The 20,402-nt window shown below is 39.9% G+C and overlaps 1 protein-coding gene across 1 annotated transcript in view; it reads left to right on the forward strand.

The window, feature by feature from the left end:
• DCBLD2 (discoidin, CUB and LCCL domain containing 2) overlaps positions 1 to 12,802 on the forward strand; it is a 48,714-nt gene extending 35,912 nt beyond the window's left edge. Inside the window, exons 10-15 of the mRNA XM_051631083.1 lie at positions 2,254 to 2,401; positions 2,786 to 2,956; positions 3,890 to 3,983; positions 4,359 to 4,408; positions 5,941 to 6,078; positions 7,121 to 12,802. Coding sequence (XP_051487043.1) covers positions 2,254 to 2,401; positions 2,786 to 2,956; positions 3,890 to 3,983; positions 4,359 to 4,408; positions 5,941 to 6,078; positions 7,121 to 7,584 — 1,065 coding nt within the window. The 3' untranslated portion in view covers positions 7,585 to 12,802. The remainder of the gene's footprint in view (positions 1 to 2,253; positions 2,402 to 2,785; positions 2,957 to 3,889; positions 3,984 to 4,358; positions 4,409 to 5,940; positions 6,079 to 7,120) is intronic.
• Positions 12,803 to 20,402: the final 7,600 nt, after the last annotated feature.

The following is a 20,402-nucleotide window of genomic DNA, read 5'->3' on the forward strand; positions in this document are numbered from 1 at the left end:
CAGCACAAACAAGGATACTGTACAGCAGTTTGGGCTGGGTGCATTCCCTCAGAGAATCACCTCTGTATTTTGCTTCTCATTTTTATCTTTCCCAAAGCAAATAATTCTGTAGTGAGATCTGTAGCTACAAGCCTGTCCGTTTAAGGAAAAAAAAAAATATTAAAAAAATTGCCCTAGATCACAGAAAAAGTGGCTGTAAAATGAAACCCAGTTCATGCCATGTCTTACTAGATTGTGAATATTTGGATACATAAACTGTGACTGCTTTGTGTTACTTATTTCCAAAACAACATAATTGATGTTTCCCCATGTTTAATCTGTCTTTGTTCATTGCTAGTAAGTATATTTAAAAGCAATAAGCTTGAATTCAGAGCAGGACAAGTATCACTGAGAGCTATGTGCTTGTAAATATGCACTGCAGTAAACTGGGGAGGAACAGAGGCTATACACTTTCAAGGCAAATGCCTTGTGTTGCCTGCCTAGATTTTTAGTATCATGAATGGGTTAGCAGTTAGTTTTGATTGTGTTACTTGGATACATAAAAATGAAAATGGTGGTTACTCATTTATGATGTAGAAGAAACCAATATACTCAAACATAAAATACTGCATTTAAATTACTGTGTGATTTGTTTTTCAATGCCTAGCGAAATTGACTTACACGTCTTTTTGATCAGTCAGTGCTTTCAAACATGAAGACAATTAATGCCCCTGTAAGGACAAACCAAAATTATTATGCACAAATAACAGTAACAGGGTTTGTGTGTCTCCTGAGAGGTTGAGGCACATTATTTATGTCTGGGAGCCCAAGTGTGAGTCCGTTAAAGGTCCCTGGGGTTGTTTGGGCATTCTTTTTTTTTGGCTTTTGAATGGTTAGTTTCCTGGAATAATTGTTTTCTTTCAAACGTATAGAGATATGGTAGTCATTTTGTTACAAAAACTTAGACATAGGAGTGCAATACAAAAATCTGTATCTTGTGTGTCAAGGTTGAAACTCCAGCAATCTGCATTGATCAAAAGTGTGGCAAAGCTTAATGACAGCTCCATTTAATGCAGACACATCAGCTGTTACACAATACAGTGTGTGCTCTTAAGAGTGGCAAGATGCTTTATTGTTTACCAGATGGTGTGAGTGAGTTAAAAACTTGCTATAGCAATTATTTTTCAGGCAAGTGCTGTAATTCTGTTCTGCATAGTGTCCAACACGATTTGCAATATCTATATCAAGTGCTTTAAAAACAAACTTCCCTTCCATGGTGACATGCTGCAGTAGCACCCAGGAGCTGTGTTTGCAGATCCAAAGCCCATCTGCTGTGCACTAACATGGGGAGACGATTCACATCCTGCCCAAAGGCATGATACCAGAACCGTCCCCCTAGAGAAGAGAACGGCTTGCTGGGCTCGAGTACTGGGCCTGGTTTGTGTATGGTTTTGAGTAGCTCAGTGCAAAACCTGTATTGGCTTAAGTTTGTCAGTGTGCTTACACTGCATTGCGCAGTGACTATCTGCTGACTGGTTTTAAATTTCAACCAGGCAACCCCGTTCTGTATTGTCAAATGTTCATGAGTTCTTAGTGTGCAAGGACCAGCAGTGAAGGACGAGCTTCAGCTCATACTTGATGCAAAGTCTGTGCCCTTCTCTTCTCTCCCGTGTGGCTCTGTGAGAGACTGAAGAGAGAGTGCTCACCTTCTGAACCCTAACCCTTCAGTTTTGCTTCTGGTTCAGCCCGTGTAGGCAGGAACTGCTAGAGGACGCTGTGGTTATGCACTTGGCTGTGTCCCTTCATGCTTTTGAATAAATGCCGTACCTATTCACAGGACAGGCCACGTTTACACTGCTAGGCTGTGTGAAAGCACGGCTTCATTGCTGCTTTCATATTGGCACCGCTGCTTGCTGTACTTGCAGAGTCAGTGTGAAATACCAAAAAGGACCGAGTTAGAATTGTTCAGTGCTATAAACGTGAGATGTTTTTAACAGCAGGCACAGTCTGAGGAGCATCAGAAGAATATTGCACGGTACCGTTATTCTGAAGTACATAGTTGTGTGTATACATGTACACACACACACACCTTTCTTTAATTATATACTTAATAGACCCAAGTGACTGGAGGTATACACACAGCAGCACCCTTCTGGAGTGAATTTTCAGGATTCTGCACTGCTTACTTTTCCTAAATGAAGCATTATGATTGGTTGTAGTAACTTAATTGCATGTGTATAATATAATGTTTGTCTTTTTTTTTTTCTTTTCTAGGTATTTCAAGGGAACACTGAGTTGTACAAGGAAGTTCGCAATAATTTCATTCCACCTATTATTGCACGTTTTTTTAGGATTAATCCCTTAAAATGGCACCAGAAAATTGCAATGAAAGTAGAATTGCTAGGATGTCAGTTTAGTATAGGTAAGGCAACTGAAAACCTTTCAACTGTGCAAGTCAGTCAGTGAAATAATTTGGCAAAGATTACCTTGGTTTCTTTTCAATGAGAAAATAGTACTTCTTAGGAGCACAACCCTTTTGTAACTGTTATTTCTGAACTTCTTCCATAATTATTACACTTAGCCTGGAAAATACCTAGTTTAGGCATAAACAAGGTAATTTAGAAAATAAGTGTTTGAAAATATACCAGTCACTTGCTTTCTATGTTTCTGATTAATGGGGTTTTCCTCATTATATAACATGAACAAAAGCATTAGAGCAAAGTGTTCCAGATGTTTTCTCCTGAAAATGAAACATGGAAACCTTTTGGTTAGAAAAGCTTTTCTTATAAATTCTTTTCTTCTAAAGGCCGTGCTCCTAAGATCACCATGACACCACCACCTCAGAACAAGAATGACGATAAGAGTGATGACTTCAGCGATGACTTCATTCATTCAGTGAAGACTTTGCTGCAGACAGATAAAACAACTTTCACACCTGAAATAAAAAACACCACAATGACTCCAAGTGTAACCAAAGGTATCTACAGTTAACCAGTAGATATGTTTGGAAACTCCTTTCAGAACTTTGGCCTATATTAAGTGTGCTTTCTGAATTTAAATTGTCTCAACACTTAATATATTACAACAAATTATCAGTATTTTCATTTAATATTTACCAGTTATTAAATATACATACGATAAAAATGTTGAGCTGCATGCTGCATGTAGGAAAAAGAAGTCTACCAAGCCATATGTATATTAGTTCTGTCTTTCAAAACTTGTTTGAACTGAGTTCAGCTTTTAATTACTGAACAGATTTTGTCAGAGGAGACATTGCAAACTGGACTTCCCTTCAAAATGGATCAGATACAACTGCTTTGTTACTTAATTCAATCATTTCTTGGGAAAAACACTTTTGATGTAGCAGTCATGTTGGCATGAAATTCGAAAATCATCATCTGGCATCATCATTTTGTTTGTCAAAGATAGTTGTCAGAAAAGGGAGCAAGATCACTGCAGACAAAGGCACTGGTGAAGTGTCCTTTGGATGGCAGAGGCCAGGATGGTCTCATGGCACAGGCAGACCTAGCAGAGGCTGATTGTGATTAACTATTAAGGTCCTGTGGTATTTACTTCAAAATTAAGTGGTTGCATATTTCTGGGCTCTTTGATTTTCCTTGTTAGTTATAATTACATTGTTCTAACAGGAAAATCTTACTTACATTAAAACAAGTCTGTTGATTTTGATGGAAAACCTTGCAAAAATACCAGTTGTGCATACATGTAGAAGAGCTAGGTGTTAATTGGCATTGATACTGTGGGAGCATCCAGCAGGGTAGCTTAGCTGGGGAGTCTGGTGTGATAAACGCTATTCATAGAACCTATGTGCTTTACACAACTAATTTGCAAATTAAAAACTGATATATGAGAAGCTCTTCTGTCTGACACCACTTAATTTAATGGCTTTCAGATGTGGCATTGGCAGCAGTTCTGGTTCCAGTGCTGGTGATGGTCTTCACTACTCTGATTCTTATCTTAGTTTGTGCGTGGCATTGGAGAAACCGGTAAATGACTAGATTAATGAATGTGTTTTAAATGATTGTTAGCCTGGTGTGTGGGAATGAAATGCTGCATGTATCACTGTGGGAATGACATGGTCCACACTTAGGGCAAGATTATTTGTATTCTTTGTGAGAAAGCATTCACTTGATTAGCAAAGACAGTGAAAACAGCTCTTTGTAACTATTTTCATTACAACTGCTTTTACTGAAAACTGGTTTCTCCAGTAGCAGCAGACTGGTGATCACAAGCCAGGTTACTGGTGCTTATACTTGAAATTTGAGGACCAGTTACAGCTAACGTGATAGTTGCTGAGCTTAAATGAATGCATCTTCTGATACACAGACTAGCTAAATACTCCCCTTTTCTTTTTTTCACAGTAAGAAAAAAACTGAGGGCACTTATGATCTACCTTACTGGGATCGTGCAGGTAACAAAATGGTTTTATGAAATCCTTCATTTAGCATTTTTTGTTTGATAGATATTTCGGATTGCACTAACAGACCATTTCCACTAGCAGAAGCTTCTCTAATGCCAACTGATGTGGGCATAGTGAACACTGAGTTTCTTTTCTGCACAGACTTAACTGCATTTTTTTTTTTCCCTCTGAATTTTTTCATGGAAAGTGCCTTGTCTTCTGCTAGAGCTTGCAGCTTCAGATTTTTTTTAGTAAACAAAGTATAGGACCTCCTAATTGTACAACATGAGGGGACGAATAATTTATGAGGAATGTCTTTATACATTTGATAAAGATATATTTTGTACTTTTCTTGTCCTGAGAAAAATCTTTCATCTTAAGTGTGTAAGGTCTGTGAAGTTTTATCTTTCTTCAATGCCCTAGTAAGCATGGCGGATTAGTCACAACTAATCCTGCTCTCCTGTGGCCCATAAACTTGGGCTCAGACAATTCCACCAATCAGCACCTGGCAAGCATCCTGAAAATGTTTATGCTGCAGCATGAAGGGCTGCAGCAGCAGCTGGGTTGGTACTGCCTGTATGACTGTGCTTCTTTCCTCTGCTCACTGGCAGTTTTAAGTAGGCCTTGTCCTTTAGACAAGAGGCCTTTTAATGACCTTGTTTTTATTTATGACATGTCTGTTTCCAGTAGTTCACAGCATTATTGTCTTAAAATATTTGACTCAAAATATCATGTATTTAAATTGCAGTGTTGGACATGCCAGATTTTTTTCCTGTTTTAATTTAAGTGTTCAGGCTGTAGGTCTGTTTTAAAAGGAAATTTTGCAAAAGACAACATCAAAATAATGTTGCTTCACTTCTCTGTGGAACCTCTGTCTGTCCCCTCCCACAGGCTACCTTAGATTTTGTTCAACAGTGTTCTGTGGTTTCAAATCTATTTCTCAGGCTTTACCTACAGGATGGTCTCTTGCAGCTGGAATGAAGTATGTGAATGGACAACAAAGCTACAATGGCTGTTAGGGGGAGGGATGGGGAGGAAAACTAACAAAACCAACCTACTCCCTGCCTTCTCTCAAGAAAATGTTCATGACCACTGAGATTGTCTAAAATTTTATGTAAATACTTGATTTACAAATTGGAATAAGGGCTGACTTTTTAGTGTTTTCTGTGTTATATTTTATGAGTTTATTAACCTGATGGGTAGCCTCAGCACTGCTGCAGTCCCGTGAATCTATCCCTGAATGTGCATAAGCACAATTACCAGTATTTGCGTGACCCTGAGGTTACAAGATACTTCTTAACATTTTCTGGCAGGTGTTTGCCAGGGAGCACTTTGATTGGGTGACAGTGATGTTGTCACCACTGAATTCAGCCTGCCAGAAAATGTTAAAAAGTATCTTGTAACCCTTAGGATCACACAAATACTGATGATTGTTCACCTGCTGCTACAAAATACAAGCTGTGGTGTAAAAACATATTACATACGCAGTCTTTGGAGTGTTGTGTTTTTGTTGTTTGTTGTTTTTTTTTAAAATCCATGTGAAGGATGGTGGAAAGGAATGAAACAGTTTCTCCCAACCAAGTCAGCAGAACATGAAGAAACTCCCGTACGGTACAGCAGCAATGAAATTAGTCACCTGAGACCAAGAGAAGTTCCAACAATGCTGCAAACAGAGTCTGCAGGTACACTTTACTGTTTTTGTGGGCCATGTTGATTACATTTAATTATTTCCTGTTTGTTTTGGTGAAGAGAGGAGAAATGAATTGTTGTGCTGTTAAGTACATTTCTTAAACTGCAGGCTTTTTCAAGACTGTTCTTGGAGTACCATAAAAGGATGTATTATTTGACTTGATGTGCTGTGGAGAGACAGTTTCCCAAGTTAATGCAGTAATTAGACGTTTCTTTACTTGTACTTGTTAAATCCCACAAAGGGTTGAAGCATTTTTCTGATTGTTTTCAAATGCTGGAAATTATTTCACTCCATTATCTTTATGCACAAATGAAATGTAGCACTTGGTTCCCTACCCTGACTATGAATTAAATCGTTCTTTTGATCTAGAAAAGGAGTTACTGATGTCAGCACGTTTCCTTTCCCTGGTGAGCCAGTCATTATAGGAAGATGACTGCCGTTGGTACCGTGCTTTCATGCTAATGGCAGGAATATGCAGATATGCAGGAATTATGGCCTCACAGCACATGGAACAGCACAGTACCTTTCTGATTTTGGCTGCTTGTCTGTTGTTTTTACCCAGCTAACCAGGTTTCTCACCTCCAGCTTTTGTAATGCAGACTATCTGTTGAACTAAACCATGTGAGCTGACTGCATGCAGGCTTCCCACCTCAGAGGACAAACCCTATGTCCCAACGACCACTTTTTACTCAAAGCCAGGCAGGATCATTTAATTCAGTTCTAATTTTGCAGGGATGAATGTTTCAAAAAACTTTGACAAAGATTTACAGCATGGGAAATTGCAGTTCACAAGGGAAGAAGTATAAACCTGAGAAATAGGGCTGTTGTGGCCATCCTAATAGGTTTAAGCCTAGTGAGTGGAAATTACTTTTTTTCCAAAGCAATTGGCACTGGCAGACAGAGATATGCCAACAGTGTCACAGAAATTACTATCCTAGATTAAGCCAGTTGTCTGTTTCATTTAATGTGGTGTCAGTTGTCAAAAGAATTTCCATTGAGTGTGCTTTCTTTTGTTTTGTTGCGGCCTGCGGCAGAGTACGCTCAGCCTCTCGTAGGTGGAATTGTCGGGACGCTTCATCAGAGATCAACCTTTAAACCAGAGGAAGGAAAAGAAGCAAGTTATGCCGATTTGGACCCTTACAATTCACCCATACAAGAAGTGTACCATGCTTATGCTGAACCACTACCTATAACTGGACCAGAATATGCAACTCCAATCATCATGGACATGTCCAGCCATCCTAGCACACCTCTTGGCGTTCCTTCCATTTCCACCTTCAAAGCTGCAGGGAATCAAGCCCCACCACTGGTGGGAACTTACAATAAACTCTTATCTAGGACAGACAGCACATCATCGGCACAGGCACTGTACGATACACCAAAGGGGCAGCCGGGGCCAGGTGCCGCCGATGAAATGGTGTACCAGGTACCACAGAGTGTGGCCCATTCCACTGGGAGTAAGGATGAACCAAGTCAGCTCCCAAGTAAGGTAGAATGATGGCTTGTTTTTAAAAAGCCAGTTCCATAAAACTGACAGTTTCATTTTTAATTGCATTGTTTTGATATTGTTAGTCTTAAACAATACAGTGTTGAACCAAAAGATGTGGTATTGGAGGTCTGGGAAGCCAGTAATTCTGGTTTCCTTAATCTGTATATGTAATTACAGCTTGTCTCCTGCAAAACCATGGACTTTTTTATTACTACTGTGCAATTGTTTGTCAGACATTAGAGAAGAACTCTTCAAGATTAGCTTCAGTAACTCATAGATGTGAAGATAAATTGGGAGAAACAGTTTAAAGGACAAAAGACAATAATTTCTTCCTAATGGTACTATTTTGGGGGGATAGGGGGAAATCCACCCCAAAACCCAAAGCTCCTAACTTTCTAAGGTCTATAAGCATTATAGATATTAAAATTAATTTTACCTTATAAAATGCCTGCACAACTTTGGCCTTTAAAGACTGTTATCAGGACTGATGGCAAAAATCTCATTACCTTCATGGCATAAAAGTTTTGGCTCTAAATTCCGTTATTTCAGCTTTTGTTCACAGGATTATATCAGCTGTATGTTCCTCAGAAGGTTCCTACCATTTTTCGTAGGCTTCCAAAATTAGATGTGCTGTCTGTACAGTCTGTTTTCTGCCTCAGCTCCTTCAGCCACTCAGTCACGTTCCTTCCTTGGCATCCAGGAGGCACAGACTATGACTAAGTCATACATGCAAACTACATGGCAACTGCTTTTATGTTTTTGCCTTCAAAGTCAAAGCTACTCTGACTATAGTCTGCCTTGAATTCAGACTTCCCTGTTGGTCAATTCAATGTGCAAGAAGCATCCAGGTGTTCAAGATGACTGAATTCAGAAGGGTTCTCCCTGTCCCCCTGTCCCCACTTGCCCTCCAGAGTATCTGTTGTGGTGTGTTAAGATGTGAGCTTATACAAAGATGTATATATAATTGTTGTGAGTGCTTAAGGAAGCACACACATACTGTAATGGTGCACAGTTTGTTATACATGTATTTAGCACATGTGGTACGTTTTAGCACAACTGAAAAATTTCAGCCGTAGGGCTTTTCTTATGATTGTTAGTATTAGAACTATAAAAGATTCCAAAACCTTTGCAAGAGAACCAGTACTGTTCCAAAGAGTATCCATTTCAGAAGCACTGAATGGAACTTGTATCCTTTGAATGTTCCAGTGTTCTCTACTATGAAAACATGGCAGTCAGTCTTCAGTATGAGATAAGGTAGAGTAGTTTTAGCTAGGTGATCATGAAATGAAAACAATTTGGATGTCATATTTGCCATTTTTTTATCTTGTTAGAAACAAAGCACAGCTTTTTTAACCTAAGTACTACAGAAAAAAAACCCACAATAAAAATGCTTTATTTTTATTGTAACAGCACTGTTGGGAGGATGCTGAATTAATTTATACATGTGAAACCCCCTACCTACACATTAGCCCAGTTTTATGGACTTCCGTGGTTACTGTTTGTGTCTGTGATGTAACTCACATCAGCCTTGTTTATTGCCCAGGTGTCATGATCTGTGTGGGTCATACACTAGGGTAGGCAGGCTGATGTGGTTGGACACGCGCTCCCGAACGATCAGGATTTTCTGACACCAGTTTCGGCCACCTGACCGGCCTGCCGGTCAGGCAGTCGAAACAATTTACCAAGTGGTGCACATGGATTCGTCCCAGATTGGGACCAGTGTGCTAACCAATGCACCAGGGACCTCAGGTGTATAGATCTCTAAGCCACACATGAATGCCTTCCCAATTAACAGTGGAGCCAAATTAAGCTTAACGAATTAACTCGGTTTATTTAAGGGGAGACGAGGATGTACAGAATGACTAAAATTGGGAATTAAAGGAATAACGATATGTGCCTTGGGTTTGACCAACACGCTCCTAGCAAAGGTATTGCCCAGAAAGAGGAGCATGCTAAGGTTAGAAATGTTACAGAACCGGATAGAGGAGGAATAAGGAGTATTATGCCCATTGCTGGTCCCAGATTGGGTAGTCGCTTTGTGAGAGGGCTGGTTAAATTTTCCCGGGGTGAGATAGTGTAAGGAAGAAAAAGCGTGAGAGGCTTATACAAATACAGTCCTTACAAATCTTTCACAGTGCTGCGGCGATTTTGGGAACACTTTCTCAACTTGAGAGTGATGTCCTGGTTTGAGGGCGCCCCAGTGATTTAAGGCTGCTGAGATTTGTAGGCCCTGTGGTGTGCTAAGGCACTTTGGAGTTGCAGCGTGTAGTGGCCGAGTTGAGGAGCTAGCGGCAGTGGGGCTTTGCAACTGGTGGTGGCTTTAGGGATTTGCTCCTTTAGGATTTAGGCCAGGACTGGGCTCTTGTCTATCCACTGCCCCTGCCTTAGGTCTTACGATTTCAGCTCAAAGTGATTTAGCTCAGTAGTCATTCTCCACTCAGAGGTCTCAATTGGCGACTGAGCCCCCAAATATCAAGTCTTGGGGAGAGCCGCATGTCGCGATCTATGACCTATTGTATTTCCTTTCTGGAATGATTTTAACTTACTGGGATCTGCCAAGAGGTCCGCACGCAGCGCTCGCCTCTCACAGAGGAGCAGTGAACTTCGGCACTGACTTTTAGGGTGAGGCACTTGTTTGATGCTCACTAGTGTCTCCAATAACAGCAGCCAACCCCCAATTAGAATTTACGAACACACAGTTTATTGAGGGGAAAAATAAAACAATTTGAAGCAGGAGGCTCAAAGAGGGTAATCAAAAGACATAGGAGCTGTGAAATGTCTTTAAAACACCAAATACCAAACACTCATATATGCCCTAATACTTATATATAGATACACCTTATCATTTACACACCCAGATTTATTATTATTATCTAAGAGGGGAAGAGGAAGGAGGGATATGCCCGACACCTGTCCTGTATATGGTCGCAGTTTGTGTGGAGGTGAGGCAGGAACACCTGAGGGAGAGTAATGATACCCAAAATACAATCCCTTACTTTGTTTCTGAGATGGTCTAGGTATTTATATATTAGGTGCAGATGCCTTCTCCTGCAACCCGGTCTTAGAACCCATGGGTGGCAGGAAGAAGTCTCACTGCAGGTGGTTGGCAGCAGGCAGGACCGCAGGCAGGTTCCGTGGGTAAGCAGGACCACGGGCAAGCCAGGAGCCGGGACTGCAAAGTGCCGCAGGTGAGGTGGGATGAGCTGGGTCTGCAGGGAGCTGGGACGAGTCAGTACTGCAGGGACTAGCCCGGACTGCAGGGACTGCGGGTGAACCGGGAGCCGGGACTAGCAAGCAAGCAGGGAAACAGGAGCGGGGACCTCAGGCAGGCAGGTAGGCATCCCCAAGGAGCAGGTCGACCCCCAAAAGCAAGCAGCAGCAGCTTCAGTGTCCGTCCAGAAAGCGCGCCCAAAGCAGCACGCACGCAGTGTCTTTATGGATCTCCTTTGTTCCCGATTGGCCAGTCTCTTGTTTCTGGGCTTCTCAGCCAATCAGGTGGGGAATTTTTCCCACCACTTCCCCTGTCTAGCAGCTAGCTACCTCTGAGTTGTTTTATGGCAGAGGAGGCAGGCAGGAGAGGATTTAAAGTGCCAGGTGGAGCAGCCATCTTTAAGCCAATTATGACTGCTGACCTAAAGGGCACATTATATTTGTGTGAGGAAAGGTCTGGTCCTTCACACCACACATCCGGTCTTCACCCGCTCCTCGCTCTTCTTGTGTAGCTCTGATCAGCTCCTTCTTCCTTCTTCTCCAGGCAAGCATGAAAAGGTAGAAAGCAAAAGGCACTGCAGCTTCAGTGGGCGACAGGCAGGGGGCTGCAGCAGCAGTCCATATACTTCTCCTGAAGATGAACCTAAATCCCTGATTGGTGTTTCTTTTTGATCCTTTATTAGCAATTTTAGTTCTGGTGCGGTGTAGCCAGCCAATTGAGTTGCAGCAATGCAACAATGTTGCTGTTTCCTGCCTCACTCCCTGTCCATCAACAGGCTCCCTTTGTCCTTGTAAATGTCCTTGGCAGCTCCTGTAGGTTCTGTATAGTCTCTCATTAAATCATCTGAGTCCGTGAGAGACATTTATTACTCAAAGGAAATATGTTTCTGACACCAGGGTCCTTAAACCAGGTGAACATCCAAATAAAAAATGAAAATCCTGTTCAAACAGCTGCCACCATGTCTTTATACCAGTATGACAGCTAACTTATCACTTGAAGATTTATTTGCACAGGGGCTATATATAAACTAGGTCGTCCAAAATTACTTGTGGCCTGGTTAGAATTGGGTGTCTTAAGTCTAAATGTGAATGTAAGTAAGGGTGTTATATGACCCATTCATGAAAAAGAAATTCTCGCCTATAGTTGTATTTTTTATGTTATTGCAACTTTTTCTGCTTAATAAGGCTAGCCAGCAGTCTTTGTAGTTTTGCTTAAACAGTCAGCAGCAGCTATGACTTTGAAATTATCTGAGCTGATTTTATTTGAAAGGGACAGGATATGATTTGTTTCTACCAAGATGTGACATACCTAAATCTATACATTCTCAAACTGTACCAGTTTAGGTTTAGAAAAATTAATCTACCATAAAAATAAATTTATGCGTTCAAGTAAGTAAACTTTATACTCTTGGATTTTATTTTTACTGTAGGCCAGCTATGGTAGAACTGTGGATAGACTGTAGGCTAAGATGGTGTAAAAATTAAATGGTTTCTCTACAGTGGTTTAATTTTTTTAAGCAACCATAATGCAGTTTTATTATCTAAGCAGCATGAGCTGTTGACTGTTGGTTTTAAGAATTCAAGTTCTTTTTTCTGAAATAAATTTGCCCTGAGCTTTGCTTCCTGCTTTCAACTTTGAAAATGTTATCTGCTAGGGCAAAGAAAGGTTTGAGTATGTAAGGGTTGGGCTTGAAATGTATGCTACAGCCTGTTAAACGTTGATTCCCAAATGTAAGTTCCATGACACACTTAAGATTAGCATTCTCATGTGCACAATACAAGCAGAGGTACATTTAATGGGTCTCTCTTACTTGTGAAGACATATGGATATAAAATGTATTTCAATCTTATTTGTCCTGAGTATTCTCCCAGAATGTATGTTCTTACCTCAGCATGTATTGTAGTTGCTCAGTATTTGTATATGTTGCTAGAACTTAGACTGTATAAATAGTGAGGGATTTTTTATATGTATGTTTAAAAGTATTTTAAATAAATTGTACATATGTATTACTCAGTATGTTTGCATTTAACATCTAACTTATATCGAATTTGTCTGAGATTTGGAAATGCAAGGGTTACATGAGAGTTAACCTCTGTTGCAGTATGGTATACACCCTGCCTCCAAGAGTCACAATGCCCCATGTTCTGGCAGTAGGTGTGTGTAGCAACCACTCAGAGCAGACAGGTTCGTCCCTGCCCCATCTCACCAGGCTCTCCTTGTGGCTTGATTCTGCTGCAGGGGTAAGTGGTATTTACAGGAGGGAGCTTCCTTGGAGTTACCTGCTGCTGGCAGAGTGCCTGTGCTGGAGTCCATATAACAAGAGGCTAAGGCACAGCACAGGCAGCTGTAGTCAGGCTCTGGTCCAGTATAACCCATTGCTCAGGTGCAATGGTGGACTGGAGACAGTCCACCAATCAGTCAGCACACCACCTCTATATCAGGCTGCTAGTTTATTCTTCAAATGGCCCGTGGCTATTTTCCAATCACTGGGAAAAAAACAACCCGCTTTTGCTTTCAAAGTTTCCCCTTTTGTTTAATTCTACCACTGGACTTGCTAAAATAAGAAAATTACACTTACTGTTCTTTTGCAATTAGAAGGTTATAATTGGATCCTAACTGGCTTAGTTAGTCCTGTGCTTGTCAAACTGAAACATCCTTGTAACATTAGAAGCAGACTTGTGTTCAGACCATGCAAGCCAGCAGTGCTTGCAAGCATCTCTGCTTTAGCAGACTGGTGTTCTAGAGGGACTGTTCTCACGTGGCACACCCAGCTGTGTAAGGCAGAACACTTCCCATCTCTTTATCTGTTGCTGCTTGTTATACAGACTTTATGTGTGAAACATGCCCGATACTGCTACTTCAGCTTTGGCTGTCCCAGCTTCGTCTCTTAGGTTTTCTACATTTTGGGTAAGGCAGAGGGGGGGAAAAAAAAAAATGAAGCAAAAAACCTACCTAGATTTCTGAAAATGTTTCAGGAGAGCCAAAACCACTCTTACGTTTGCACATCTTAGTGTGCATAAAAGTCTCTTGACATACTAGATTTTATTTCCTTGCCCACAGATGCTGTAGAGCAATAGCAAAAGAACATATGATGCCAGTACTGACAGGAAGTTGGAACAAAGAACCCTACATACAGTCACATTGGCAGAAGCCTAAAAAAACCTTTAAAGTGTACTACTACCTGCATGCTGAACTTACCTAGGTTGAGTATGCAAACAACTCTGTAGTCAAATTACACTAGAATCACAGTCTACCTACAAAGTTAAATAATAATGTGATTCTTTTGGCTTTTTTTACCTTTTAATGTGGCTTTAAGCAAGATGGAGTCCAAAAGAGTCAGGAAGGAAGTGAAGGGGAAAGTGGAAATCTACAGGGCAGGTTTTACAATAATGCAATGCCACGATTATAATAGTCCATAACTAATTTCTAAGTCTTGCTTTCTAAGTGCCTGTAGTTCATCTGCCCTGTTCCTGAGCACACTGCAGCTTCATAAGATTTTAGCTTTCTAAAAACCACCTTTTAGGAACAGGCTGAGTGCCAGAATCCACACTGCTCAGGAAGGTTCCTTCATTTTGGCTTAGTTTAGTACATGAGTCTTTCTGAAACGGAGGCCAAATAAAAGGAAAGCTGAATTTTATTTTTAAAATAAATATGTTTATGTAGCAAACATCTGATACACATCTTAATGGTACTTCCACAATTTGTACTGACACACTTGCTGGGTTGAACCTGCTCCTCACTGCCTAGTCACTTTCCAACACCAGAATAGCCACTCAGCACTGCCACACATTGGCTCAAGGAATCAAGGAAAAGGTTTAGTTTGGTCCCACAAAAAACATTAGCTGTATTTAAAAAAAAACAACACTACCAATAAATATCTGAAGTTCTTGCACTGATAACTTGATTTTGCACTGAGGGAAAAAACCACACAAAATAACAAAAGCAGTTTTCAGTATTCATCTTCTGCTTCCTCTCACACACTGGGAATTACTTTCTTACCATTTCTATGAGTTCTTGCATTTCTGTTGTACTGGTAGAACTGCCATTGCCTGCTCTACAGTACCTATTAGTACAGGTATTAGTGCTCCCTATAAAGGAGAAACTGCATGTGGACTGTTTTGTGTGAAAAAACTAGTGAATGAAATATTGTTCTGTAATACTTCAAAGAATGAAAAGTATGTGGAGAATCAGAAATAATGTTTTCTAGAAAGTAGATGACTTTTTTGTTTCTTTTGTTTGCCAGAAACCACTGACTATGCTGAGAAAGTAAATTGGACACTAGAGCAGAGCTGTTTTTTTTCTTAGCACGAGCAGTCACGAGTCCACATTGTTCTACTTACACTGCTCCATATTTTTGAGCTGTTAATCAACAGCATCTTTGTCCCATGCAGCCAAGTCCCTGCACCTTTCAATGTAATATAAGTGTGCAAACACAATAGTACTTGGTTAAGGGGAAAAAAAATCTCACCTGTAGAAGTCAGTTCTACAGTGTAGCATTCAGGAGGCTGCCAGCAACCATCATGGTAATACCAAGTTGCCTCACTGTAACTGGATTTTTGTTGGTATGTGCTACATAGCTTGAAACCACCAGGCTGTGAACATGGGATAGAAAGGGACTGGCTCATCCAGTAAATTCACCTGCAACTCAGGGGATGCACCTGCCTCTCTGCTGAAAGGATATCCAACAGTAGAAACTGATTTCTGCTAAGGAGATACACAGCAGCATGGAGCAGTGGCTCATGTATTGCTCATGTTTCGTAGGGGAAACAAACATACCAAAAAAAAAAATTGTCTGCTGTTCCTCATCCTTTAGCATGTATGAGTAATCTTACCTAAAATCTCTGTGCTGGGAATGATTTTTTCATGTGTTGATGAAATTTTGAATCGTCCACTGTGCATCTGTAATCTTTTCTTCTTTATACTCTTCCTGTACTTGCTCCACTGAAGCCTGGTCAAAAGTAAATGCTTGTGGTTGTTTTTTTTCATCTAAAGGGAGGAGTTGTGCCAACTTCTGAGAAGAGCTCAGCTCTCTGCTCTGTTATTATTAATCTAAAGGAAGGAAAATACAGTCTTCTGTTTTTTGTCTCCTTGTGCATGCTCTCCTCCAAAATACCTGACCAGCTGGAGCATAATGCAAGGTTCATTCTGCCTGCTGCTGTGCAGTGGGGAGCACTCAGTTGGGTTTCCTTCACCCATCCATCCACTTTTTTCTTTTTTTCTTTTTTTCTTTTTTTTTTAAGAAAATAAGCCTGAAGACTTTTTCAAGTTTGGCTGAAATTAGCCCAATGCTTTTGGCATAGCAGACAGACCATGCAGAAAGCCTCAGGTCCTTCAAGAAATGACAACAAAAAGATTCTGTAAAAGCTCCATAATGAGTCAAGAGTTTCCATCAGTGCAAGCAAAGACGGGACATGCAGCCTCTGTCAAGGCTTCTTATGAATCTGCTCAGGAGAGGAAAGCAGGTAGAGGCAGACAGAGGAAAACAGTGCAGTGGAACAACTGTTACAACACAGCCTATGTCAATAATTTTGACAAGCTGGTTGCACTCCCTGACCTGTCAATGATGGCAAAATTTTGCAGTCCAATTTTCAGAGGAGGCTTCTGGTATCAACTTAGATGGAACAGTTAAAAGGTAAAACTTGTTTCATCAGTTAGCTGCCAAAGCAATGAAAAGCTACTTGTTAAGCACTTCATGAACTAAAGAGATAAGAAAAAAGGGTTTTTCATAATTATTGGAAGCAAATGAGGAATGGCTGTAAAGAAAACAGGACAGGGAAATTTAAATTATGAGGAGCTTTAACACAGTAGGTTTTTTGTCATTTAAGATGAAAAGGCAGACAAGTTTCACAGGTACCTCTAAGAGGCAATGAAGAAAGTAATTAAATCTTGATACAAATAAACAAAAAAATTCAGTGATATTTTATATTCCTTCGTACTTCAACGGGAGAGAAAACAGACCCTTACTTTTAAACAGTCATCTCAGCTCTATCATAGCAAACTCAATTTAAAGGCAAATGAAAATTTGGCAAACCACTGGAAAACTCCTCAGTACAAGTTAAGACTTTAAAACTGGCACAGACTGTCACACAAAATACACTATAAGGAAACTGACTAGAAAAAAATAAGAACAAAAGTATTTTACAATTATCTACATTTCAAATTCTACCATTCAAGCTAAGAATGGGTGTTGTAAAGATGACAGACTCAGACTCCATGGGGAGGAAGCAGACAGATACCACCACAGCAGGAGTGGCAGAGGCACATCCTACAGGCTCAGCAGTGTGAAACTGAGGCAGTACTGAAACCAGACCTAAAAACCAAGCTGAAACCAAACCATGCTGACATAGAGCTGACACCTACACCACAGGAACACAGGGGATTTATAATGTCTTCATTTGTTTTGCCTTAACTTTGATTCTCTCCTTTGTAAGCTGCTTCAGTGTTTTTGAAAAACTAAAACCCTCTATGTTCATTAGGGTGCTCACTTTAAGCAGAAGTCCAAGGAACTCCACCTCAAAGCCCCAAACCAAAGAAAGCTGGATGATTTGCTTGGGAACAAAAGAGAACACGTAATTTACATGCACTGCAGTCTAGCAGATAACAGAACTTTAAGCAGGAGTGCTCACAGCCATGAAGATAGGACCTGTCTTGAACTGGTATTTGATGTATATTCAATCTCAAGACCCAGCAGTGAAAATTTCTGGTGCATGGGAAACTTTCTGAGATTCAAGATTTGCTTTTAGCATCTGCTGTGAACGCCAAGTAATATTCTATAGTAGGAATAACAGCATGGTAAAACACACACAAAAATGTGAACTCATTTGTGTATGTAAACCAGCTATGATAGAATATATTCAGGATCCATTTCAAGATTGCATTTGCAGAACAAAAAAATGAGAATATTCTCCAGACACTGAGACAAAATACTGCAAACAAGTCTCTGCTTTTTTCCTTCAGGCTTTACAATGACAACTGTGGAACAAAAACTAGAGAAAAAAAATAAATCCCAAAGAAAGTCCCTAAGCTATCTTCATTAAAAGATAACTTACTCCAGTGCTGCCCAAGAAGACTGATTTATGGAGAACAAACACTTGCATTTTTCAGTAAAGCTCAAATACATGTTTTATGCCAGCCACAATTTAACGAAACAAGGAAGCACTGCACTGATCCAAAAACTCATTAAGGTAAAAAGGAAGCTAGAACAGCGTCAACAGTTCTCAGCCCCTATAAGAGCATTTCATCTCAAATCCTGGAAAGTCGTCTTTCTTCAGATGAGTGTGCAAAAAGATCTCATGTTACTTTCCTCAAAGAATTACTCAGCATCCTGTCATCTGGCAGCATACACAGCATATCAAGAACCATGTACCACACATATACAATATAGAGTGTTCATTCCTACTTGATAAATCTCACTGTCTTAAATTATTCAAGACACAAAAACATTTCAGTGATTAAAATGCTAGTTACAGTTCATTAATCACTAGTAAAGAGCAGTTTTCCAAATATTGACTACCTCTTCAGGTGTAACACATGCAAAAAGCAAGCGCCCTTTTCCCCTGCTCTCGCATCCATAAAGTTTCTGAGCTTCAAATAAGTGACACTTCTGATTAAGTCATTCTTTCTCTCAGCTGGAGCTAGATCCCTAACATAATGTTAGGTTTCAGTTTTGCAACTAGGTTAATGCAGAACAGCTTCCACATACTGGTTTTGGTGGGACAGTGTCCAGCACACCACTGGAATACTTAGGTCTCAGAATCTGCCCAGGCAACATACAATGGTCTCTACGGAAGCTCTGTTCTAACTCCCAAAAAGGGATTATTTTGTGCGTGTGTGTGTGTGTGCGCACATGCTTACTAAGTCCTGGTTGTATTTTGTTCTTTATAGTGTCTTTTCTGTTTATTCACTCCTCTTTTTATACCTACCTAACATCAATCCTTCCACTGCTAGCCTAGATAGGCAGTTCCCTGCCTTACTCCTTTACATTCTTGAAGGCATTTATAAGCATGTACTACACTACATCGCTGCAATAAACCGTGGGGCACTTGGCTAACACCAAACATTCAAATCACTACTCTAGCACCACAGCCCTTCAAAATTTTCAGAGCCTTCCAACCAAAACCAGCTTTTTTTTTGTAATTACTGCAATCCACAATACAGTGTTATTTTGAAAGTGATTTTAGTTTCCTCAAATTAAATGGGATCAAAATCCATTACATTGATGTCAAGGACAAAAACCCCAACATCTTAACAAAATTCCAGTTCCTAACAGCAGATTACAATAAAAGATGTTTCAATTATGTATTCACAGTAAAATAAAAATAATTTATTATTCTCTGCATATTTTATAGCGTTTTTTCAACCCAGTAGAGGAAGATGAAACCATAAAGAACTAGTCTCTAGCAAAGCAAACAAAAAAATGCTGATTATTAAACCAAACTTCTCTCATAAAATTACACCTCCATTGGCAGTGTTCCCACTCCAGACAGTGGCAGATACTAAATTTGTCAGTATCGAGAGCCTGAAACCATTATTTGTTATTCCAAAAGTTTTAATGTTTTTTGCATCTGTATCAGATTTTAAACACATACAATAAAACAGCCACATGATATCCAGTACTAATAAAGATGTCTGCAAAAAACGGTTCCCACTGAGTCAACATCAAAGACCACGAGAAATACAACTGTATTACTATTTTCAAAACTTGTGCATATTTCCAAATTTGTTATTTTTAAAAGCCTGTGCATGACTGCATTAGCATGAAATAATTCCAGAAATATTTTTTTCCTTGTCATGATACTCCTTACTCTCAACTGTAGATGGTGCTATCGCCTTTCTGTTTTCTCTAAAGCAAACAGAATTTGGACACCAAGAGAATCTAACATCTGATCCTGTGCTAATCCTTTTCCTTAATATATATCTGTGCATTTGAGACACTTTCTTTTCTCTCAGTCTCCATCACCAATAACTTCTCTGGTTTACCAGTCTGCAGGATAGATGCCTTAACATTTTGAATGACGAGGTCAAACGATGTATCAACTGAATCCTTCATAACTGACAGTTTAAAAACTCTCCCTAGTGATGCATTACTTTGTTTGTACAAACAGAGAGGTATGAGGAAGCTGTTTTCCTGTGGGAACAACACTATTATACTTTGCTTTTTTTAAGGGAAAATTAACTAGTGATGAAATGTCAGACTTCTGCAGGATTTTGGAAGCAGGACTTCTCAAAGCCAGCAGACGAACACAGAAGAGTTCCAAGGAGTTGTATATACAAAAGTACACTATTTCAACGAGTTGCTTTTTCTTTTAATTTTGCATTGTAGAATATATTTGACAAATTCACTATTTTCATGTTCTGTAGTTCAAACACGTATTTTCAGATTTTCATTCATGTAGTTAAAAAAATGCTTACCTGGCATTCCTTTTTGCGTGCCTTCAGACTTTGCTTGAGTATAACCTGAGATGGTTTGTATGTCTTCTAACCATGAAGCTTCATACAGAACCAAACAGAGATGTAACATTTAAAAACAATTTTGTTTCTTTATCTGATCATTTATCTATAAACACATGCACGAAGAATGGATTTACAACACTTGTTCATATAGTTACATGCAGCT

This window comes from Apus apus, chromosome 1 (assembly GCF_020740795.1).
Source record: "Apus apus isolate bApuApu2 chromosome 1, bApuApu2.pri.cur, whole genome shotgun sequence".
Taxonomy (NCBI): domain Eukaryota; kingdom Metazoa; phylum Chordata; class Aves; order Apodiformes; family Apodidae; genus Apus; species Apus apus.